Here is a 24,119-nt window from a genome sequence, read left to right as displayed (position 1 = left end):
CTTGCTCCTTTTTTAATTTTCAGTGTTTTGTACTTATAAGTATATGTATTTGTGTTGTGTTGTTACTACCGCATATGGCTGCCCATAATGCCCTTCACTGAGATTTAATGGCATCAGATAGCTCAGAGGGACACAACGTGCACCTGCTGTGTGGACTCCTAAATGAAAAGCGTTGGGGTGTGAAGTGTTTGTGTTAATACTGGACCTGTGTGTGATGTGGAATTCACACACCGGAAAAATCAGTTTGCCTCGTTTTTTTTTTTAAGGGCCGGAACCTGTAGCAACTCTGCAGCAGGAGGTTTAGGGGCGGATTACAGCCAAAAAAAACCCCCCAAAAAAACCCATAATGTCAAGAATCTCCCACCTACTTACAGTTTCAGTGGGAGGATTTACTTTTTCGGAGTGGCGTGCCGTCCGTACAGTTTGACGAAGGAAGTATAATCAGTGTAATCCTTTCTGCACTCAGTCCGACGGAGCATTGGGTCGGGAAATTAACACCCTCCATTAACCAAATGCGAGCACATTTAGGCTGTCGCTGGTGAATTTCTCAACGCTCCCGGCCATTTTGGCAGACGACCAAGCCTCGCAGCAAGGTCATATGGAAAAAAGCAAACACGCTGGCTGGCCGCTGAAATTATGAGGGGTTTATCGGTCACTATGGCGCGTGGACAAAAAAGCAGATTTCGTTTCCTGGTGGGGGAGGGGCGGGGGGGGCGGTCCGTGCCAAAATGTACATGTGGGCCGACTCTTTTTAAAAGGCATCCTGGACAGATCCCAATCCGGCGCTCTGGACGCGGCTCCGAGCGCTCAGGGCCCCCGGCGAGGGCGGCGAACAAGTCGACCGCGAATGAACAACAGCGACGTCCGGCGGTGATTTGTCAGGAAGGGGGGGGGGGTGCACCGTAGGGGTCTGCGGCGGGAGGTCAGGGGTCACGCGGCTGTTTACAGAGGCCGTGCTGAACTCGGCAGGCCGACCGAGAAAAGACGTAGATTGGGACTGAGGGACGCTACGGGGTGACGGGGTCAGTGACTGGGTCAGTGTGTGTGTGTGTGTGTGTGTGTGTGTGTGTGTGCGTGTGTGCGTGTTTGTGCAGTCTTAGCCTGCATTTCGCCACTTTTAAGGAATATGCCTATATAATCTTCAATGCCTTGGTAAACAAATCAATTTTGTTTGTCTTTTGTCCCTTGTCTGTTTTGTTTGTCTATAATGGCAGAGAATCTATCATTTACGACCAATTACCCAGGTAATTATCTGTAAATATCATGAGTAATGAGGAGCGCCAAGCAAAGTATCCGTCTGAAGGTGAGTTGTAAGCGGGGGGTTGGGGGGGTTTATACTTGAAAAGAAAGACCCTCTCAGAGACCAGAAATAGGAAATTACTTGAGACTTCTGAGGTTATTCCCCACTTTCAAGCTCCTCCAAACCGTTGATTTTTTTCTTAATCAGAGGCTAAATTGATTTCCAGGCCGGCGGCGTTTGATAGGACTACCAGGCGTCGGCCCGCCTCCACCGAACCGCACCGCTCCCGGAGAACAATCGAAAAAGGCAAAAACAAAGCCAAAAAAAAAAAAAAAAGGTTGCTCCTGTCGCGACCCCGGAGCCGGCGGCGCGGAGGAGCGATCCCTTTCAAGCGCATTTGGGCGGGCTCCGTGCGCGTCGGCAAAAAAGGTGGCGCGATGTTCACGCCGCCGGGAGCAGGGAAAGAAGCCAATGAACCACAGTAATAAGCAGAATAAGACGGTTAAGTAGGAGACCCTCTCACTGTGTCGCGACCCCTCGGGCCCCGCGGAGTGAAGTGAAAATAGATTGAAAAGATAAAGCCCCCCCCCCAGCCCCCCCGATCCACCGCCTCCGCCGCAAATTCAGACTTTTATATAAACGGACCATGAAATTAAACCTTTGAATGTGCGTCTATTTTCATTCCAGACATTGGGCCGAAAATCAATTGTTGCGCCGCGATCAGCGTGTGAAGTATTGGTTAATAGTTTTTAGTGTTCCCGGAGAAGGAGATGCACTTACAATACCGTACCCCCCCCCCATTTTGGCGTTCTAGAGGTTTTGGGGGTTCTGTTTTTTGTCCCTTTTTTTTTTTTTTGTTTGTCAGTTAAGATGGAAAGGAAAAAGAAAGGAGAAAGGAGGTGGAAATGAGGACACATGTAATCCCACATCCACCGGAGAAAGGATGCGATTCTCCATTTCTTCTGCGGCCCCCCCGGGGCCTTCAAAGATCCCGACAGGAAGCCGCCGCTCGGGGGGGCCCTCTTCGGGGGACGTGGGTGCGTTTCTGCTTTGATAGCGACGGCGCCGACACTGCGTGCCCGTTCCTCCGTGCTCCTGCGGCCGCGCAGCAGCGGCGAGAAGTTTCTGGGGTTTTTTCCGAGCCGCGTGTCACGTTCAGATTCTCGCCCTTGACCGAGGAGTTGGCGCTGGAGCTGGAGCTGGAGCTGGAGCTGGAGCGGGTCCGCGGTCCAGGCCATGGCTGCCCACCGCCGCTAGATAGTCAGGATGGGTGAAAGACATCTTGCTGTGGTGACAACCCACGTGCCATCGCCAGCCAGCCAGCCAGCCAGCCAGCCAGCCAGCCAGCCAGCCAGCCAGCCAGCCAAATAAATGTTATTCCCTTCGTTGGAATGTTGGGGCCAATTCAAACCAACAACCATTGCTATTCTGTCAAAGAAAGGAGCCCTTGGGGGCCACGTAGTGTTCCGACCGCAGTTCTCTGCTTTGCTTGTCCGTAAAATCAGCTCTGGCTAAATGTTTTTGATGTTCGGTTTTCCTGAGGGCGACCGTGACCGCTGGGCTCCCGGGGCCTGGCAGGCCTCGTCCCCGTTCGTCGGCCAAAGAGTTTGAGGACCACCGTGTCCCGATCGGTCCCTGGCCTGAGCTGTTTCCATTTTTTTTCTCCCCCCGTCTCCACCCCTGAAGGCTACATCGAGGAGGCCTGCATCATCCCCTGCCCGTCCGACTGCAAGCTCAGCGAGTGGTCCAACTGGTCGCGCTGCAGCAAGTCCTGCGGCAGCGGGGTCAAAGTTCGCTCCAAGTGGCTCCGGGAGAAACCGTACAACGGGGGGCGGCCCTGCCCGAAGCTGGACCACATCAATCAGGTACACCGCAGCAGCAGCACCGCCCCGGTCATCGGAAAAATGCGTCGTCTGAGGGATCCCCCGAGGACTAAATGCAAACCGCTGTTTCTCCGGTGCAAGTATTTACAAACTGTCGCAAAGCATTTTCGATTATTTCAACCGCAGCGGGCATTACAGGCGCCTAGCGCCGCAAAGGAGGAGGGGGGGGAGACGGCAATATGGAATCTTAATGAATAATAAGCTCGGGTCCATGAGGCTTTCCATTACCCTCCTTTCATTACTGCGGCAGAAGAGAGACGCTAAAAATGGATTCCACCCTTTGTTCTGACACCCCTGCTGTGAACCGCCCGATTCCTTGAGTTTGCCTCAATTTGGAAATGAAAGGGAAAAAAAAAAAAAAAGAGAAAAGTTTACATGAGCATGAGCAAGGAAACGCTCTTCTGAGCCGGTAGGTATATTATCGGCCGCAGATTAAGGTCGTGTCAATCCGGTTTGGGTTCACGCAGGTATTTGTGCCAGAGACTTATCTGACTGGGGTCTGTAGGACGATGCATTAATCAAACATAGCGCTCTATATGAACATTTTGTGTGCGTTCACTAATCCAACAATGTCTCCTTTTTTAATCCCCCGACGCCCCACTGGACATCCCTCACCACCACAGGCGCAGGTAAGAGCCACTCTAGTCATTTTCTGCCGTGTGCAGACGGACTGATACTTAATCATGATTTTACCGAGCCGTTCTTTCTTGCGGGTAAATTACGCCACAAAAGCGACATTTAACTTATTCGCGGATTAGGGCGTAATGGATCCGTTTGGAAACACAAGAAGCCGGGGCAGGCGCCGTAGCTTACGGTGGATATCTCCGGAGGACACGCTACATTAAGGGAGCAGCTAGAAAGCTCATTTCTATTCCGCAGTTAGGAAACACTAGTGAAAGATAGGCCCCCGGGGGGCGGGGCGGGATTTCCCCGCTCGAGCGGAACGCCGGACGCGAAACTCCTTTTCCGTACGTCTCCGCAGGTGTACGAGGTGGTGCCGTGTCAGAGCGACTGCAACCAGTACGTCTGGGTGGCCGAGCCGTGGAGCGTCTGGAAGGTCAGCAACGTGGACCTGAAGGAGAACTGCGGTGAGGGCGTCCAAACCAGAAAAGTCAGGTGAGGATCCGGTCAATTCGGACACCCCCAAATCTACCGGACGGAGCCGAGATAGAACCAATGACATCCCCCCGCCCCAAAAATCCCCCTGAGAAAGAAACAATCCCAGCTCAAACGAGGGCAATCGTCTGGATCCCCCAGGTGCATGCTGAACACCATCGACGGCCCGTCGGACCCGGTGGAGGACTACCTCTGCGACCCGGAGGAGATGCCCCTGGGGGCCCGGGAGAGCCGGCTGCCCTGCCCCGAGGACTGCGTGCTCAATGACTGGGGCCCGTGGAGTCGATGTGGCCTGGTAAGATCCAGATGAAGAAAAAAAAAAACGTAGGGAAACGCCTTAAACACCACAGAGATCAATCTCAATAGCTGTTGCTTGCCAAAAAAAAAATAATAATTCCGAGGCTCGTGGAATTTGGTGACCACTGATTCCCAGGTTGCGAATCTTTGTCCGGCAATTTGTTATGTGGGGAATAAAACAGCCATATGGTCTGTGAGTTGAATGTTGAACGTATGAATTTTGAGTTATTCTGTATTCCACGTGTACGGAGCAAGGGGGAAGGAGGATCAAATCTATTCCCAGGACTGAACAGGTTTGAAACCTCATATTTATGGAACGCCCATTCTCCCGCTAACTTTTCTCTGTCAAACTCCCCCCCCCCCCAAAAAAAAGGGAAACATTCAACCCCCGTATGAACCCGAGCCAAACGCCGCCGTCCGACGCACGCTGTCGCCGTGTCGAACATCGTATTGAATCTTTTCACCGTGGGTCCGTGGTAAAAGCGGCGATTTAAGCGCTCCGTCCTCCACCTGCTGCTCCAACACCAGCGCCGCGCCCGTGGTTAATCACACTCCATTCTCTCCCTCTCTCTCTCTCTCTCTCTCTCTCTCTCTCTCTCTCTCTCTCTCTGTCTCTCTCTCGAGTGCTCGACAGCGCTCAATTTCCCGCAATTCCAATCTCGACAGGAAACCCTCAGTGGCTCCAGCGGGTTTCAATGTTTTATTCATCAGACCAGCGATGGAGTTATTCTTCAGGCTGTCCTTTCTTCCCGGCTCGCCGCCGCCGCCACCAGCCCTCCGCCCCCCGCCGCCACCACCACCAGCCCTCCGCACCCCCGTGACTAGTGGCTGTGGCTGGTGTACCAATCCAGTGGAACAACGTTTTAGCCTCGCTGCCGTTTCATGCGGAAACTTTCCGTAGGATTCCTTCAATCTGGGAACGTCTGCTGGGAGGGAGAACTTTCTTTTTTTTTTTTTTTTATTCCTTTACAAGTGACTGGGAATAGAAAATATATATCCCCCCCACCCCCGTGGAGACGTCGGTCCGGGGGAATGGCTTGACATCAGAACAGCCTATCGTAATCCACTTATTTATAGGAAGAAAAAAATGAATTATAGACCAATAAACTGGGAAATAATCCAAAAGCGGGCAAATTCACACATTTTAATCGACTTTAATGTTCAATAAATATGGACATCGCAGTGGCAGGAGCTCTCCGTTGACAAGGCGACTTAGTTCCACTTCGGGCGTCTGTTTGCATCCTTATCACCAGCCGCAATATGGATTCCTTAATAATTTAAGTATTTGTTAAAACGCAGATCCCGCACCACCCCCCCACACCCGAAAAGGCATGCATGACCGCTCCACACAACCTCCCAGCACCACCACCACCACACACCAAATGGTTCCTAAACACCACCTTGGTGACCAGAAATCCTCCCATTTCCTCAGCCGTGCACCAGAACCAAGAGCCGGGTGCGCACGGCGTACGCCATCCGCTCGCCCACCCTCGGCAGGGAGTGTCCGGACACCGTTGACAAGGAGCCGTGCAGCTTGAACCTCAACTGCTTCAGCTACTTCTACAACATCACAGGTGAGCGGGAAACCCGGTTCCAGGGCACTGACGTCACTGAGAAGATTCTGTCCTCTTCATCTTCTTCTCTATGATGATGATAATTGTTATTATTATTATTATTATTATTATTATTAATAATAATAATAATAATATATTTATTATTTTTTTTGTTATTGTTATTATTATTTTTTTGTTATTTGTATTATTATTATTATTATTATTGTTATTATTATTATTATTAGGGGTCCATCCCGTAGGTATATTGTTATTGTAAGGATTTATAATTTTCCTTGGCACTTTTCGTGCTAAGAGTGTCCGGACCGCTGCAGCTACGGACACGAGGTTTAGGTGTCGTTAGAACCGGGACGTCGCAGACATCTGGTGGTTCGAGTTTCATTCAAATCGATCCACTTACGGAGCATGAATTAGTGAAAAACCGTGGAAATTTAACCGGAAGTAGCTAAGCTTTCGCGCATCACCGATGCGGCAACGTTCAAAAACCTCTGGTCGGGTGTTGGAGCAAGATAAGTTGCTTCTAACGTTGATTTGTGTCATGCGCACTGTGTGGTAGGGATGTAATGGTATTAAATTTCACAGTATAGTACGGCATCTTTCAAATAATGCGGTGTACAGTATTTCATGGTATTAATTCCCCCACTTTGTTTTCTGTATATTCAATTGATAAATAGTTTATATTACAAAAAAAAAGCCTCTGAAAAGCCTCTGATGCTATGCAGTATTGTATGGCACTTGTTGAGGCTCTCAAATTCACAGGAAAGGCCAAATAAGGGACATATATATCAAAATCCGACTTATTTTGCTAAATTAAAGATGTAAAATTTTAATCCCCTCACCTGCACGGTAGCAGGCGGCCAAATGCTGTTATAATCTATCCAGTGAGTAATTTCCCCGAAGCCCCGTTCCACCATGTTAGTTTACACTCACTCCCATGCATTCATTGGAAACTCTGAAAAACTGAAGTCTTTTTAGACGTAATGCTGATGTAAAGACGAGCGACAGCACAAACTGATGCTACGTTCCATGGAAACTCGAACATTTGTAAGCGGTGTCGAAAATGGACCCTGTGTATTGTTACCTGCAGCTATAGTTATTATTATAATTATGATTATTATTATTATTTATATTATTATTATTATTATTATTATTATTATTATTATTATTACTACTACTATGATAGAAGTTGTCTTTAATACAGCCATGTCTCAGTTCCATCCCATCCTTTTCTCTTAGTTTCACTGGGAGACTCTGGGAGTGGTGAAATCCCAGCGGTCCGCCAGCCTTCCAGGGTATATGTTCAGAAAATACGAGCAGAGATCATTATTGGGAAAGAAGACCATTTTTTTTCATCACAGCGGAGAACGTCTCAGCCGCTCCTTCCCACCATATTTCTCTTTCTCTCTATCTCATTCTCCTGATCTCTCTCCGTCTCTTGCAGTCTCTTTTTTTTTTTCAGCTTGCAGTCTCCCTAGAGCGCCGCAACGCTCAACGGGAGGAGACGCGGCTCCCAGCTTGGAGTCGAGCTCTCAAATGATTGCCGTGCTGCTAAAAACAGCCGCTTGGCTCCATCAGAGGGGAGGCAGGCTTCCTGAATTCCGCTCCAGCACCCGGAGTGTTTTTTACAGCAAAATTACAGAGCATACTGTATGTGTATTTTTAAGGCCCTGCCACCCAAGGGCTCTCGAAAAGAAACGTTCCGTGGTGTCTGGTTTTGTTGTTGTTTTTTTTGATGGAGAGATTTTTATTCCTCATTGACTCGTGTCTTTCAAGGGTCGAAGATATTTCGACGAATTCTGTAATTTCTTACAGAATTTCTTAAGGGATGATTCTGGAGCGACATGCGACATGTTGCCTCAGACATGTCTTGTTTCTCCCAGTCAGTCTTTATTTTCAGTTTGAAACAATTAGAAATATGAAGGTCAGTGGTGCCACCACTAACTATTTTAAATGACAGACAGACAGATAGATAGATAGATAGATAGATAGATAGATAGACAGATAGATAGATAGATAGATAGATAGATAGATAGATAGATAGATAGATAGATAGATAGATAGATAGATAGATAGATAGATAGATAGATAGATAGATAGATAGATAGATAGATAGATAGATAGATAGATAGATAGATAGATAGATTTACATTTAGTCATTTAGCAGACGCTTTTATCCAAAGCTACTTACAAGGGAGAATAACATTCAAGCTACATTGCAACAGAGACATTAGTATAACAATAAATACTGCTACGTAGATAGATAGATGGATAGAAAGATAGATGGATAGATGGATAGATAGATAGGTCTATTTTCCCTCAACGGCACGTGGCTACGCAGCCTTTTCGGGAGAAAAAAGATAAAACTACATAGAAATGTTTTCGTAAAGAGTGTAATCAATAGTGGCGTCGCCTCTTTATTACAGACTTCTCTTGAACGATTCTTTAAACGGCTCTTTTGTAGGAATGAAGGGAACAGAGTCTCGCAGGCTGATGAGCAGTTCTTAACGTGTTCTGACAGTTTTATGTCGTGTTGTTTGTTTAAGTTTGCCGTCTCCTTCAGCCGGAAAATCTTTCCCCCCTCCATGGAGGAGACGGGCCCTGCTCCTCCCTCGCTGGGAGGTGCCCTGGCTGAACAGGGGCGCACCCGCTGTCACGTCAGGTTCACGAAGCGAAGGCACACAGGCACTGGTCTGACTGCGAGCCTTTATTTATTTTTTATAAGTTATTTTACGATTTTTATTTGTGTGAAAAATATTGTTTATACCTGTTCTACGCAAAAAATAACTAACTATATTGCTGGTTTAATTTTACTTTTTTTAATTGTGAAACGTTTAAAAAAAATATGAAATAAAATAATCATTAACGGAAATTTATATTTAAATGACTCACTATTGTAGACACCCCCTGAAATCAGATGAACTTATGTAAATTATAACAACCCACCAATGAATTTGAACCCCCTTCTGCCCCCTCCTCCCACAGTCATACACACAGAGCATTCAACTAGTTATTTATGACAGACTACGAGAAAAACATTTTTTTCTGAAATATAAAGATACCGAAATCGTGCTGTTACCATGGCCCCAAAACCTTGATATTTACCGTACCGCGATGCCACTGTACCGTTGCATCCCTAATACATACACATAAAGTGTACATAAATTCATACTTACATACATACATACATATGTACATACAGTACTGTACATACATACATACGTACATGAATACAGTACATACATACATACATACATACATACATACATACATACATACACTGTGCATAAATACATACATACGGTACGTATGTACATACATACATACACATAAGTTCATCACATTCATATATACATACATACAAGCATACAGTACATACATGCATACAATACATACATACAAACATACATACATACGTTCAAGTTCATCACATTCATATATACATACATACAAGCATACAGTACATACATACATACATACATATACATGCATACAAAATATACATACATACAGTACAATCATGCATACAATACATGCATACATACATACAGACATGCAAATGTAGATACACAGAAAGATACAGAAAATAGAGAGATTGACGGACAGACAGACAGAGACAGATGGATAGACAGATAGATGGATAGATGGATAGATACCTAGGTACTAGATAGAATAATATAAAAATCAATATGGCACTCTGTCCTGGAGAAGCAGCTCTCTTCATCAGCCAAAGGCTCAGCGAGGCAGATGGAGCTGGCATATGAGGAAACCGATGGCAGGCGGACCCGGTGGATTCAAGTGAACTGATACTGAGTCTCGCTGACCCCTCCTCAGACAGAATTATCATCTGTTATGATAGTGATCCATGTTGAGGCAGATGGCGTGCGGAGACAGACTTCAAATGGCTGCCCGGTGCGAAGCATCCAACAGCACACACACACGCACGCACGCGCGCGAACAGCACGCCTCCATATCCGCACCACTTCCGAGTTCAAAGATCTATTAAAAAAAAAAAAAAAAATAAAAAATGAATGAAATTTGGAAGGCTAAGGCGTGGTGTTTCAAATCCACACGTCAACAGCGTGGCGGATGATTCATTGTTGCACCGGGGCACTGGTTTGCTACAAAAGCCCTTTCATTTTTCCTCTCTGTCTCACTCTCATACATCATTCTCGCACGCCGGCTCCCTCCTCTACCTGCGACACAGATCAAGGAAACCCAAAAAAACCCAGATTCCGCTTCACTCGTCTGTTGTTTGCGGTAAATTGATGCGCCGCTCTGCCAGCCGCACCGTGCAGGAGTGAGGATGATGTTTATATTCCAAAACCCGGGCCTGTTGGTAGACAGAGTGTATTTATGTCTATGGATCTATGTTTAATGCAGTGCTGCGTATTAAAAACGGTATCTTAATGTCTGAAAACATGCATATCTACTACATGATAATATGGTAATTGATTATCGAAAACTTCAAATGAAGTAACCTGTAAAAACCTGCATTTAAACCTTTATCCATGAATTTTTTTTTTAAATTATTATTACTTGTATGCCCCTTTTCCTGGTGCTCAAAGACACTTTGAAATGGCTACATTAAAATGACGTAGATTAAAATAATGCATAAAAAAAAACGTGTTTTTTGTATGGAAGCAGCTTGTCCATCAACATATTATTGTTTTGTTGTTTTCATGTTGAGGGAGGACAGGGTGGAGCCCATGCTCGGTTCTTAAGTCACCGTCTGGTAACTAGATGGAAAGCACCTTCACTGCCTCAGACCTCCTCCTTCCTGACCTCCTTTTGCTGCCATACGTGAACAACTTGTGCCGATGAAATATTCATTCCATGTACATTGTCGGGCCCCTGGGAGAGGGGGACCCGTCGGGCCGGAATGCCAGGATATAAATGTAAATGTCGGGTGGTTTTTTTTTATCTCCACTCAGACTGGAGCACGTGTCAGCTGAGCCCCAGCGCCGTTTGCGGCAGCGGCATCAAGACCAGGATGCTGGACTGTGTCCGCAGTGACGGCAAGTCCGTCGACCTCAAGTTCTGTGAGGAGGTGAGAGCCAAAGAATTACAATGGATAGATTGGATTTTTTTGGGTGTTTTTTCTCGGATAGATAGATAGATAGACAAACAGAGAGACAGACAGACAGACAGAGAGAGAGAGAGAGAGAGAGAGAGAGAGAGAGAGAGAGGGAGCAAGAGAGAGAAGGAGTGGGGGATAGAAAGACAGCATCAGGAGAAGAAAGAGGGGGAGGGAGGGATGGATGGATAGATATACATGTAGATACCTTATTATGATTGATACTATATTATAATAAATACTGTATTGAGGAGTATGACTGTTTTAGCATGTAAAATGGTTCTAACAATATATGTATACAATAGTGCATAGTATTGTATATTCAGTTGGCAGATTTGATTCTTGCAGCAGTTCAGCCTTTTCTCCAAACTGGATCCTCATTCCCTCCATTGGGAGTTCAATGCAGATAATGTGGGACAAATCTACAATCCGTCGCATTTACTGCAGTGACTGCATACTGTGCTTGAATTTTTCTTTTTCCTTTTATCGTTCTTAGACATTTAAGCTCTTGGTGAATATAATCCTTTGACACAACCGCAAACACACACACACACACACACACACACACACATTTCTAATGACTAAATTATGACACTTGTTACTCTACAGTAACAACCCACCCTGCTATTTAGCCGGCAGCAAAATGAAAAATTCAAGTGTTCCCCTCGCTGATATTGTTGTCGGTGCTCCGGGCTAAAGATTGTACTCATTGGTAATCTGTCCAGTGTGCGGGTAATTGTAGCCGGCAGGCGATAGCGAAGCCGGCCCCACAGCTATTTAACCCGTGGCCCTCATCATCGTCTGGCTCATTCTCCAAAACACACTGCGCCTGAATAGCTTACAGAACAATCCTCAGCCTCCCAGCTGGCCTGAGCCATGCTGCCCGGTGCGGCCGGCCGAGCGCCAGAGCAAAGGCTGCTGGGAATGCAGGGCTGTGCAGTGGTGTCGAGCCGTTGCTGCCCTGAATGGACAAGCTGACAGCTATACTGACCCTGCACATGATAATAATACTGTCTCTGTAAGGAGTGTGAGGAATGATCCCTCTCCATTTGTCTTGTCTGTAGTTGAACCTGGAGAAGAAGTGGCAGATGAACATCTCCTGCGTGGTGGAGTGTCCCGTCAACTGTCAGCTCTCCGAGTGGTCGGCCTGGTCCGAGTGCTCCCAGACCTGCGGCTTAGAAGGTGCGTCCATGCAGTGAATGGATGGAATGGATGGAACCCGAACCCTAACCCTAACCCTAACATCAACAATTTCCCATATATATATATATATATATATATATATATATATATATATATATATATATATATATATATACATACACACACACACACACACACACACACACACACATACACACACTATATATTCCAGCCACGCCTCCTTAACGTGAAATAACGCGGGTCCTCGCCTATCGACCAATTCGCCTGACAACCTGGTCCTAGGAACGGAACTTGGTCGTTACGTGAGGAGTACCTGTATATAATATATATATATATATATATATATATATATATATATATATATATATATATATATATATGTATGTATTGGTATATATTAAAAGGGCTAAGGGCCACAAATGCAGTAGCTGTAATTTTCCCACCAAAAAGTTAGTCTTTCTGTCATGCCGTCATCTCTGAGATCCCCCCGATGTTCCACCGAGCCTCCGTTCAACACGGCACTGGCGCCGCGAAGCATTTTTCCCGTGTTCTTATCTCGGAAGCCTTATCTCCCCTATCCCACCTTTCCCCGCCTGCATTTATTTGACAGCGCAGGAAGACCTGAGTTATAGTGACGCGCCTCCCAGCCGCCAAGTGTGAGGCAGGCAGCGGCGTGAGAAGAGCGTGCGTGCTCAGCGAGACCCAGATAAATAAAGGTTAGGAGGAGGCTGTCATAACGAGCTAAGCGGCGCAGGGCGTCGTTCGTACGCCTGCGTACCGGAGTTGTGGAAAAGGGGCCGCGCGGTGCATGCTCAGCTAAAAGTAACCCTAAGGGTGCTCCGAACACGCACCGTGGTTCGTCAGTACGAGAAACAACAAAGAAAAAAAAAACAACGTGTGGAAGGGAAGATGGATTGCGTCAGCGTCTGGCGTCACGACCGGCAGAGGTCGGCCTCCTCATTCTGTCCTGTTATATCCCCGCTCCCCGGGGAATGCTGGGAAGCTCTTTGAAGAAGTTCGGGGGGCTGCCGCAACAGTTGCTAAATCAGAGGGAAGTGTGAACCTGTTCAGCTCCGAGCCCCTGTCTTGGGGGGGGGGGGCGGGGTCAGCAGTAGACCTTACACCATCCAAAAGCTGAGACCCGAAGGAAGCAGTTGAGATTGAGATATTTCCTGTCAGTCACAAGGCAATAAACATAATATTCTTTAATTGTGCCTGATGAAATTAATATTTTGAGTGTAGAGGGGCTTTGAGGACTATGGCCATTCCCATGCTCAGTTATGTGTGATTAGTTGCTGCACCAAGTTGTAGGTTGATCCTATTAATTACACAGCTTTTTGGTTCACTTTCCAGCCTTTTCTGACCACTGGAGAATGGGAGAAAAGGGTCAACCCCCCCCCCCAAAAAAAAAGACCACCTGTGGAGAAATAGGGAAAATAAATAAAAAGGCGATAATAACATCGTGTGACTGCATGCAGGGGTGAGAAGAAAGACAGCCTCTACGTGGCCTCCCCTACAGGTAGCTAAGAGTAGTTGCAAGGTTGCATGCTCCTAAGCGAAACCTATGTCTTCACAACGTCCGCAGACCGCAGCGCTAGCGTTAGCGCTACTTCAGCTCAACGTCGAAGGCCTCACCATCGCCAAGACCAATATCCTTCAACAAATTGCCAGCAAAAACAATGTGACGGTGATTCTACTGCAGGAGACCCATGCTGAAAACAAGAACACCCTGAAGGTCCCTGGGTATGCCCTGGCCGGATTCATTGCCAATAAACACACTGGCATGGCTACGTTCGTCCGCAATGATATGGCCTGGTCAGCTATAGGACAATCCCCAGAAAGCGCAGCGGTAGAATGGATCACAACGAAAGTGCAGGACACTACCATCGTCAACATCTGCAAGCCACCTCCAAGCACTGACCCCATCATCGCTGCCAGATGTCCCGCCCCCTGCCGTGTACGCTAGAGACTGCAATAGCCATCATACAGAATGGGGCTACAGTAGCTCCAACGCTGATGGTGACTTCCTGGTAGACTGGGCCTCTACTGCTGAGGCGACACTCCCATACGATCTGAAGGAGCCGCACACTTTCTACTCTGCACGATGGAACAGCACCAGCAATCCAAATCTGGCATTTGCAAAATGGCACAACAACCAGCCACTCCCTGTCAGACACATCCTGGAGATGTTCCCCCAGTCACACCATCGACTGTCGCTCATCACCATCCCATCCCTGGTCCAACCAGTGCAAGGGAGGGATGCCAAGAGGTGGAACTCACGCAAAGTTTGTGTGTGTGTGTGTGTGTGTGTGTGTGTGTGTGTGTGTGTGTGTGTGTGTGTGTGTGTGTGTGTGTGTGTGTGTGTGTGTGCGTGCGTGTGTGCGCACGTGCGTGTGCATACATCCTCCTGCACCCAGAGGATGTTCCTCTGGGTGGAGGAGGATGCATGTGACGCCCTGTGTGAGCTTGTGTTTTAAGAAGGTGGTTTATATGCTAATGAGCGCCGTAGGTTGCCAAAGGTGGGCTGCCAGGTGATTAGTTTGCAGGCTCTATGAAGGTTTCGGGATTCGGAACAAATTAACCATTTTTTTCCCGTTTAACGTGGGGCGGCTAAAAATAGGGTCATTTGAGGCGGGAGAGCAGCGTGGGCTTCCGCAGAAATCCTCTGATGTGTTGGATTATGTTTCAGGCGTTGGTTTGCGTCGCAGAGACTTCGCTCCACAGGACTCAAACTTATCAACATGGCTGAACAGCGGAATCGCAGGCTACGTTTGGAAAAAGCTTTTTTTTTGTTCGGTGAAGCACAGATACATATCAATCCAATACTTTGAACACACACACACGCACACACACACACACACACACACACACACACACACACACACACACACACACACACACACACACACACACACACATACACATTAGCTTGGCACTGCAAAGTTAGGGCCTCATCCAAATTCCTTATCTTGCATTCACACCTTAAAAGCACCATTCAGTTTCTAAAATGTGATTATTTTTCGGAGCTCTATACGTTTTCATTACAGCAAATACAGAGTCAGTCGATATTAAAAGCTTGTAAACCCGAGAGCTCGGCAGGGTTCCATGCCGGCTGCAGGACCCTACCGCTCGTATCATCCCCCGCTGACGCTTTAACGTCGCCCCGTCACCTCCAGGGAAGATGTGGCGTCAGAGGTCCGTGGTGCAGGCGTCCCAGGGCGATGGCCGCCCGTGCCCCGCCCGGATGGGGCAGTGGAAGCCGTGTCCCGTCCGGCCCTGCTACCGATGGCAGTACAGCCTCTGGTCCGAGTGCAGAGTGGAGGTACGGCTCGTGCGGTCCCCTTTACGTATTTGTGTAAAGGGATGAGGTGCAGCCAGCCGGTCGTTATCAGGGAATAACCCCCGACGCGGTGATCAGGAAGCGGAGGGGTCTTTCTCTGAAAGGGGGGTTATTTTGTCGATAATGACCGGCTGGCTCTACATTATCCAGCTTATTACATGGCTCCATACAAATAAACGAATTCACAGAATATTGCTGTGAAAATATTGTAAAAGTAGTATAAGTGGTTTAAGAGCTTCCACAGCAGTACATATGACTCACCTGGTTACTGCATTAATGTGAAATTGGACATATCTTCCTTCCAATTAAGTTTCTATGCAGCGTCACAAGGTGGGCCACTGGCTGGTGTTAGCGTTAACATGTAGGCGGAGTGATAGAGCGGATGTGAAACCGGATTGAGAGGTTGTTGCCCGTGGCAACGGTCATTATTATCACATCGACGGTTATTATTCTGAAATAACTGACTTCTGACTGCTGTTGACCAATCAGAATCGAGAATTCCATAGAGCCGTTTAAAAAAGTAGTATAATATAAGGACCTAAATGGTAGCTTATGGGGATGGTAGCTCAGGCGGTAGAGCTGGTGGTCTAGTGATCTAAAGGTTGCTGGTTCGATCCCAGGCTCCTCCTGCTAGCATGCTGTAGTGTCCTTGAGCAAGACACTTAACCCCTAATTGCTCCTGATGGCTGCGTCCGTCGGTGTTTGAACAATTGTAAGTCGCTTTGGATAAAAGCGTCTGATAAATGACTAAATGTAAATGTAAATGCAGCGGTAGAAGAAGTACTCACATCCTATACCTGAGCAGATGTACTAATAACCTAAGAAGACAAAAATGTATTTTGGTCAAAGTAATTGTTCTCCATTCAACTTCAATATCCTGGGCCTATGTTTTGGTGTGGGCAGTCTCCATCCTCAATGCCCTGACCTCCGTTGGGGAAAGAGGCCCCCTGAGGCTCACAGGAATAGCACAAGTTGTGATGTGATGCTATGTGATTCCTCACCCCCGCCCTCCCTCGTCTCTGGTGGCTCTCAGGGCGTGGTGTGCGGCCACGGGCATCGCTACAGGAACTTGTCCTGCTTCGTGTCCGACGGCTCCGGCGACGGCGGGACCAGCACGGTGGACGAGGAGTTGTGCAGCAGCCTGGAGATATCGGTCAACGGGGACAAGGAGATTGTCCTGAAGGAGGCCTGCACCCTGCCCTGCCCAGGTAACGAGACGTTGGAACCAACCAAGAGACAGTGAGGGCCTGTAACAAGTACACAACAATACTATTATAACAATTCTGCAGAGTAAATATTCATCTTGTTAAATCACGACATTGTATTTAATTGCTTTTTCACTTATCTTTTGATGATTGCAAAGCGGCTACTTCGTCTATCTATTCAAGGGGTATATACCATCAATTTTCGGTCGTAAAATAGCCCAAACTTTACCCCGCCAAGTTGTTAGGCGGTCGATAGAGTCCATTCCTCACCCTTCCCTACCTATCGCTGCTCTCGGTGGATGAATAGCGAGGTAAGGAGGAAAAGTCTGTGCGCTTTTATTTTCCGTGAAAGACGCAGTGCTGGTGTCGGCAACGGCTGGTTTGCCCGGGAAAGCTCGAGCGAGCGTAAACGCAATCATTTCGTGGCCTTGTTCGGAACGGAGCTGAGATTCTCCACTCATCTCTGTGAGGCTCTCCAGGGGGCGCTACGTCGCCACCGAGACTCTCAAAGAGCCTGATCTCCCTGTTCCCAGATGCGGAGAAGTGGAGGAATTGGTTCTCCGGAGCACATGACATCGTTGGGTTTGGGGGAATGGTTTTGGCCGTTTTGATGCTGAAAATGGATGTTTTCTCCCATGTCTGGGAAAATCCGTTATAACCTCGAATTTTTCGTTCAATGTTATTTGTTTATTTTGCACGGTGATATAGTACCGTGATTGATTAAACAACAAATACAAATAGAATGAATAAAACCTAGCGGAAAATAATTTAAAACAAGATGAGAATTATACATAATCTTTCCATGGTTTAAGAGGTTTGGCTTAAGCTCCAAACAGGATAGCGATGAATTGTACAGCACCTCCTCATTAACATTTTTCACCACAACACCAACGATACCACGAGCAAAGACATCTGCATCAACGTCTCGTGTTCCGTGCAATACTCATTCATTTGTTACGAGAGATATTGTTTCCGCTGCAGGGCTGAAAGTCTGTTGTCTTGGGCGTTCAGGTTCATGTTACCTTACCCGTAACGACGCCGCTTCTGTTTAATTAGCTTCCTGTGCGCTTTACGTCGGCTTAAATAAAACATCCGTGGTTCTTGCAGTTCAATCCAGCGTCGCATCTAGTTAAACTTAAAACTCTCCACTTCTTTTTGGCCTTGCTGGGTTCCGAGGCACCGGGTCGCTCTCATTTCTCCTCTCTGTCTCCTCGACCCTCAGGCCGGTCTGCGAGGAGGAGGGAAGAATTGCAGCGGGTGGGTGGGGGGAGGGGAGGGATAATTAAAAGAAAAGCTCAGTAATCAGTAGTCACAGGAAGCCTGCGAGCGCTCTGCCCCCGTCCCTGGCGATCCTCCTGCCAGCCAAGGTCGTGGCAGCGCAGCAGACACAGGCTCCGGTGCTCAGACGTGGCACAGGACGGCCGGCAGCTGCATGCCGTGCAGAAATGCTGCAGCAGCACCAGAGAACAGCCCCACTTAACCCGGGACAGATGTTTACACCCGAATCTACATCCCAGCACCACAATATTACAGCAATATTTTATGGTGAAGGCGCATAGTCGGACTGGCTGCTCTGTGGGCCGCCTGAGCCGCCCATTATCCAAAAACAAGAGCGAGATCAGCGATATCTGCGTCGCCACTTTGATTATGCACAGGCCCTCAGAATCAAAGGGGCCGATGACACACATCTCTCCTTTCTCAAAGGTAGCACCTCTGCATTCAAGGCCTGTCGGAAATGCTACAGTGTGAGGCCTTCAAGCGTCGGAAATGTACATTTTATATATTATTTATAATATGTGGACCAACAATACCCTAGTAGAAATATAAACAAGCTGATGTTTGTTTATTTTAATATTATTTTATTGTTTATGGACCAGCAATACCCAGGCCAGGAGTAATGGTCTATACCTTAGCAGCAGGCCAACAAATGAAAGGTACATAATTTTTGTTGAAATATTATTTAGAGTTTGTTTATTTAAATATTATTTATTGTTAATTTAAAATATTACTGTACAGTCAGTACCTGATGTTGTATTTATTGTTTGTAGACCCACCCTGAAGAGAAAGTCCTTCAAATTTTGAGGTTAAAGTGATCAAATTGGCAATGGCATTATCTGACTTATTTCCTGTGTTGAAATAGATTATACAGCTGTTCAAATATAGAGATTTATGAAACACTGCCAGTGGCCCGCTGGCAACAAACCTTTGCTCTTACAATAGTTCTTTTTTAGTGTTGCAGAAGCCTAGAGTATCCATCTATTATGCTTAAGTGGCGGTATCAAGGCCTGGTGTGTTTGTATGTGCATGGATAGGGCAGTGGTGGTGGAGTATCCGCAGGCTGGTTGTGGTGGGCTGGTCTGGGTAAAAAAGTCCATTGACATGTTTTAGTTTAGTTCCCTGCTGAGTGCAGTTTCTAAAGCTCGGATCCGGGGACAGTGTGCCTCTGCAATGATTCTGAATGGACTGAATGGGCTGAATAGGCTTATTCCTCATGACTTATAAACTTAGTCAATAATCCCTTTTAGGTAAGTTCAAGGCAGCTCCATATGTACCTGTCACAGTCACATTTTTCTGCTGTATTCAGCAAATAACATTTTTTTTTTCTGTATTTTGACGCAGTCATCTTCTATTTAGTTTCAGAGTGGAATTCCTGCAAGAGGCTATACAGGTGCTCAGTAAAAGAGTCCATATACAATATAAAGTAAATAGATTCACCGGGCCGACGGAAAGCTTTTTAATATTTATCTACCATTTTTAAAGCCGTAATTGTGTCAAGTGCATCCGTTTATGTATTTTATATATAAGTAAGATAACACTGTAATAATCCCTGCGGGGGAAATTCAGCTAATTGACATCTAATTGATAATTGCTTTTCAATGGAATACAACTAGTGAATGCGTGCGATATTGCAGTTTTATGGTGACAAGTAAAAGCAAAACGGTATTATATTGCACTTCATACTGCCTGGGTCATTTCCCATGTCTTTGGATACAATACAATATTATGCCATATAATAATGTACAATATGATGCAAAACATTACGATAGAATAGATTACACTTAAGAATGTCAATAAGGTTCATAACATTAAACTATTAGAGGATGGGAAGTACGATCAAAAGTCAAACAGTTCCGTCCAATATTTTGGACTTTGTATTATAAGAAATGTTCAGTGATATCAGATACGTCTACAAAACTGTGCGTCAGGACACGATGATACTTATCATGATGACATTTCTGGAAAATACAGTAAGGGGATGCAAAATGGAGGTCAATGTGCATCAAGTTACCTAAACCTAAACAGACATCTTGAAATTGCACAATCTGTTTACCCAGCAGTTTAAAACACTTCCATGGTCATCATTCTTACACAAGCAGGCATTCACGTGTTATTTTAATTGCAAATTGCATAATGGATTGTGCGCATTATGGTAATATGGTAATTTTCTCAATTCTAGTTACATTTTTTAATCACAATTAGGAAACAGCTATTTGTCGAAAGCAGTGTAAAGGATACAGAGCCGGTGGAATATAAAGCTAGTTAGTGTTCAGCAGAGCGTGGGCCTGGAACCATGGGGTGCTCAGGACCTGCACTCTGTTTCTCCCGCACGCCCCCACTGTTCTCCCCCTCTTCACCTTCTCACTCTATCGGGGGCAGCGTTGCCTCTTTCACAAGTCTTTAGACCGATGATGAGAGCTCATCCTCTGAAGCTCTAAAGGGTGGAGAGGGGCTGAAACATTCTCAATTTAAATCTCTGATTCTTCATCGGATTTGTCTATCCATCTATTGATCTATATATCCATCCATCCATCCATCTAATCATCTATCTATCCATCCATCATCTATTAATCTATCTATTCATCTATCTATCTATCCATCCATCATCTATTAATCTATCTATTCATCTATCTATCTATCTATCCATCCATCCATCTATCCATCCATCTATCCATATTGCTCTTTGTGCCAATCCTCAACGCTGCTGATAAAGTGACAACCACAACAAGCTGAAAGTGACTACAATAAGTTAAAAATATACAAATATACAAATTTAACAAATATCTCACCAAGTTAAGAAACTTTTTACAGAAATAAACACGTACACTCCCTTCCATTGAAATTGTTCTCTCCCCCCTCCCTCCCCCAGGTGAATGCTACCTGATGGAGTGGTCCGAGTGGAGCCCGTGCGTGAGCGTGTGCGTGAAGGGAGCGGGCGTGGACTTTGGCTCGGTGCAGGTGCGCTCGCGGGCCGTCATGGCTCAGGAACCCGAAAACCTGCAGACCTGTCCCGACCAGGCCTGGGAGTCCCAGCCCTGCACCGGTGAGAGGGGCGTTGAATAAACCACCCGCTGGTTCCGACACTTTGACGGCAACACACTGTTTTGGTGCAGGCAACACGGCGGCACCGATCCTGATTGCGTCCAAACTGATTGGGACGACAAATAATAAGCTCCCTAGTTGGTTTTTTTTTCGTGAGGGAAGCAGGTCAGTCGGAGCCCAGCCAACAGGGGATTCGCAAGTAAAATTTTCGGCGCAGCGGGGGGAAGCCCCCTCGCTGCTTTACCGCCGGGTGCAATGTGGGAGGCTCCCCGGGCACAGTGAACGGCCAGCAGATCAAAACGCCACAGTGGTGTTTGTAAATTGCCAGCACCAAACCTCATCACATCGCCACAGGCTCGGTTTGCAGAACAGCCCCCCCTCCGTCCCTCCGTCCCTCCTTCCCTCCATTTCTCCACACATCTCTGACCCCTCCCCCTTCCTCCCCGCCATCCCTCCCTGGCTACTGTACACGGTCCCACAGTCTTCACTGGCCTGACCTGGTTTCGCAATATCACTCAAGGCACTTGTGGTTGGGGGAAGAGAGAAAGAGAGAGCAAGATGGAAAAATGACGGAGGGAGGGAGGGTGAAGGGAAAAGTAAGGAGAAAGGTTTTGGGGTGCGGGGGGCTGAGGAGAGTGGAGGTGTGCGTTGAGTGACGGGATGAGAACACGGCACAATGCAGACAGAGCGAGCGCACGTCATCATGAGAGAGAGAGAGAGAGAGAGAGACAGAGAGAGAGACAGAGGTAGAGCGAGGAGGTAGAGTTCAAGAGGAAAGAAGGATAACGTTGTCACAGCTCCAGACCAAATCTCGCCACGCCAGCACGGAGACGCGGCTCTGGTATCGATCTCGGCCGGGATAGTGCCGCGAGCCCCGTAAAGTACAGCTGCTTCCTTTGTCCAAGGTTAAACGCTTCATTTGGGACAGATCTGGATTGAGCCTCAGCCGGCGATTGGTCACACGGCGCTCTGCGGGGAAATATGGTCATTTGCTGCACTGATGGAGATATTGATAAAGCCATAATTGCAAACGATGGAAAGTCATTAATTCTCATTGGAGATTAAAAACATGGAGATGTGCGGCCCCGGCCCGCGGAGGCACCGATGCGGTGCTCTGCTGCGTCCGCTTCGCCCGGGCTCGTACCAGACGGCACGTCACGTGCAAGTACTGTAAGCAACACACCACCACTGTCCTGCGGGGGTTTTAAGGCTGCCGAAAAATCACCCAAATTGTACGGAACCTCCCGCGGCGCGCGCACCGCCCGTGGCTTCCGCACCGTCCCGTGGCTTCTGCCTGGAACGCGCTGTGACTCCTGGTGCTTTTCCTCCGCAGGGGGGGAGTGTTACGAGTACACGTGGAAGAGCAGGGCGCGGTTCAACTCCACGCGCCTCACCACGTGGTGCCAGCGGTCCGACGGACTCAACGTCACGGGTGAGGGTTGACGGATAAATATTAATGGTCGTAAAAAAAAAAAGGTTTTATTGACATGGGTGTGACGGTGGTAAAACATGTTCATACGTGAGCAAAATCATCTCAGCTCGGTTGCTGGTTCCACGTGCCATGGTCTGTATTGATCCTGCTCAGATGAAATATGATCATCTATTAATGCATTAGTGCATTGTTAATGGAAAAAGGGTGTATTTCTGAAAAGATTGGTTCCAGGATGTATTCAGCATGACACGTGTGTATGAATTGTGCTACAGAATTGACCTCGCCTTGCGTTACACCTTAATGACCTTTGACCTTTCAGGCGGATGTCCCCCGATCAATCCTCCGGGAGACAACAGCTCGTGTGACCCTCCCTGTCTGATGCCAAAGTCCTTCTGTAGTGACGTGAGTTTCTTCGCTGTCGTTTTGGAGAAAACACTTCCTGGGTAGTGGTGAAAATGGTCAGTCATGAGCTGCTGTAGCAGTAATTTAAACAGCGCTGAACCCATTAATGGCTGTTGAATTATTTCTGCTGCTGGTAATGCTGACAGGTATTCCAGCAGAAAGTGTCCCATCTTTTTGGTGGGTCCGTGATGTCTCCTGTAATTGGAGGTGACAGATTGTGTAACTGTGTGTTTCCAGTGTATGTGTGTGTATGTGTGTGTGTGCGCTCCCTGCAGCAGCTCTAATCATCATGGCTGCAGCGCCATTCCAAAATCAACCTTTCAAACCTGCACACTGTCAACTCCCCACTTTTATGCAGTATTACAACCATTTCCCCCAATTTCCACAATGGAGGGCACATGCACGTACACAGGGCATGCCCACCTCCTTCTCTGGTAAATGACAGCGAACTCATCAAAAATTCTAATATACTTAAGTACGACAGTTAACCAACCTCCTCAGTCTGTGTAAACCCAACTCAGGTGTATCGGGTTGTTCACGCTAACGTTATCCTGCACCGCCCTCTACAGGCCGGACTTTGCATGTGCGAGGACGGCTACACAGAGGTCATGTCCCCAATCGGGCAACTGAAGCAGTGTGCCCCCATCCCCATCCTGGAGATCCCCACAGCCGGGGACAAGAAGGCGGATGTGAAGACCAGTCGTGCCATTAACCCCACCCTGCCTAGCACCATCCAGCCTGGGCGCTCCGGGCGAACCTGGTACCTGCAGCCCTACGGACCAGGTCAGTCCCAGATCCTCAGTCTCAGAACAGCGGGTCCGGTCTGAATATAGAACAGAGCGCAGAGCAGCATCTGCAGTTTAAAGCAACGTGCCCAGAAAGCTTCCATATTGTGGCCAATTTCACGTTTTGGGCTGCATCAGTCAACAGGATGAAAAGATGATGATGATGATGATGATGATGTGTCGGATATCACTTCAAAATACTAATCTGATGCATGCGTGTAGCTTGACATCTCATCTGGCACGGCTGGTGCATTAACATTTCAAAATGTTGCAGCAGCTCCTTCAGCTCA

General features: G+C 47.2%; 1 protein-coding gene across 1 annotated transcript in view; it reads left to right on the top strand.

The window, feature by feature from the left end:
• The window catches only part of thsd7ab (thrombospondin, type I, domain containing 7Ab), a gene marked incomplete at both ends in the record, with an annotated part of 117,993 nt that overhangs the window by 93,075 nt on the left and 799 nt on the right, over positions 1–24,119 (top strand). The window contains 12 exons of the mRNA XM_080005798.1: positions 2,927–3,105; positions 4,106–4,239; positions 4,381–4,534; positions 5,969–6,110; positions 11,039–11,154; positions 12,246–12,363; positions 15,522–15,667; positions 16,719–16,893; positions 21,038–21,211; positions 22,544–22,642; positions 22,962–23,044; positions 23,614–23,827. Of these exons, the coding sequence (XP_079861924.1) occupies positions 2,927–3,105; positions 4,106–4,239; positions 4,381–4,534; positions 5,969–6,110; positions 11,039–11,154; positions 12,246–12,363; positions 15,522–15,667; positions 16,719–16,893; positions 21,038–21,211; positions 22,544–22,642; positions 22,962–23,044; positions 23,614–23,827 (1,734 nt within the window). The remainder of the gene's footprint in view (positions 1–2,926; positions 3,106–4,105; positions 4,240–4,380; positions 4,535–5,968; positions 6,111–11,038; positions 11,155–12,245; positions 12,364–15,521; positions 15,668–16,718; positions 16,894–21,037; positions 21,212–22,543; positions 22,643–22,961; positions 23,045–23,613; positions 23,828–24,119) is intronic.

The sequence above is a fragment of the Zeus faber genome (genome assembly GCF_960531495.2).
Source record: "Zeus faber genome assembly, chromosome: 8".
Taxonomy (NCBI): Eukaryota; Metazoa; Chordata; class Actinopteri; order Zeiformes; family Zeidae; genus Zeus; species Zeus faber.
Note: the sequence above shows the minus strand (reverse complement) of the source record. Positions and strands in the feature narration are given on the sequence as shown.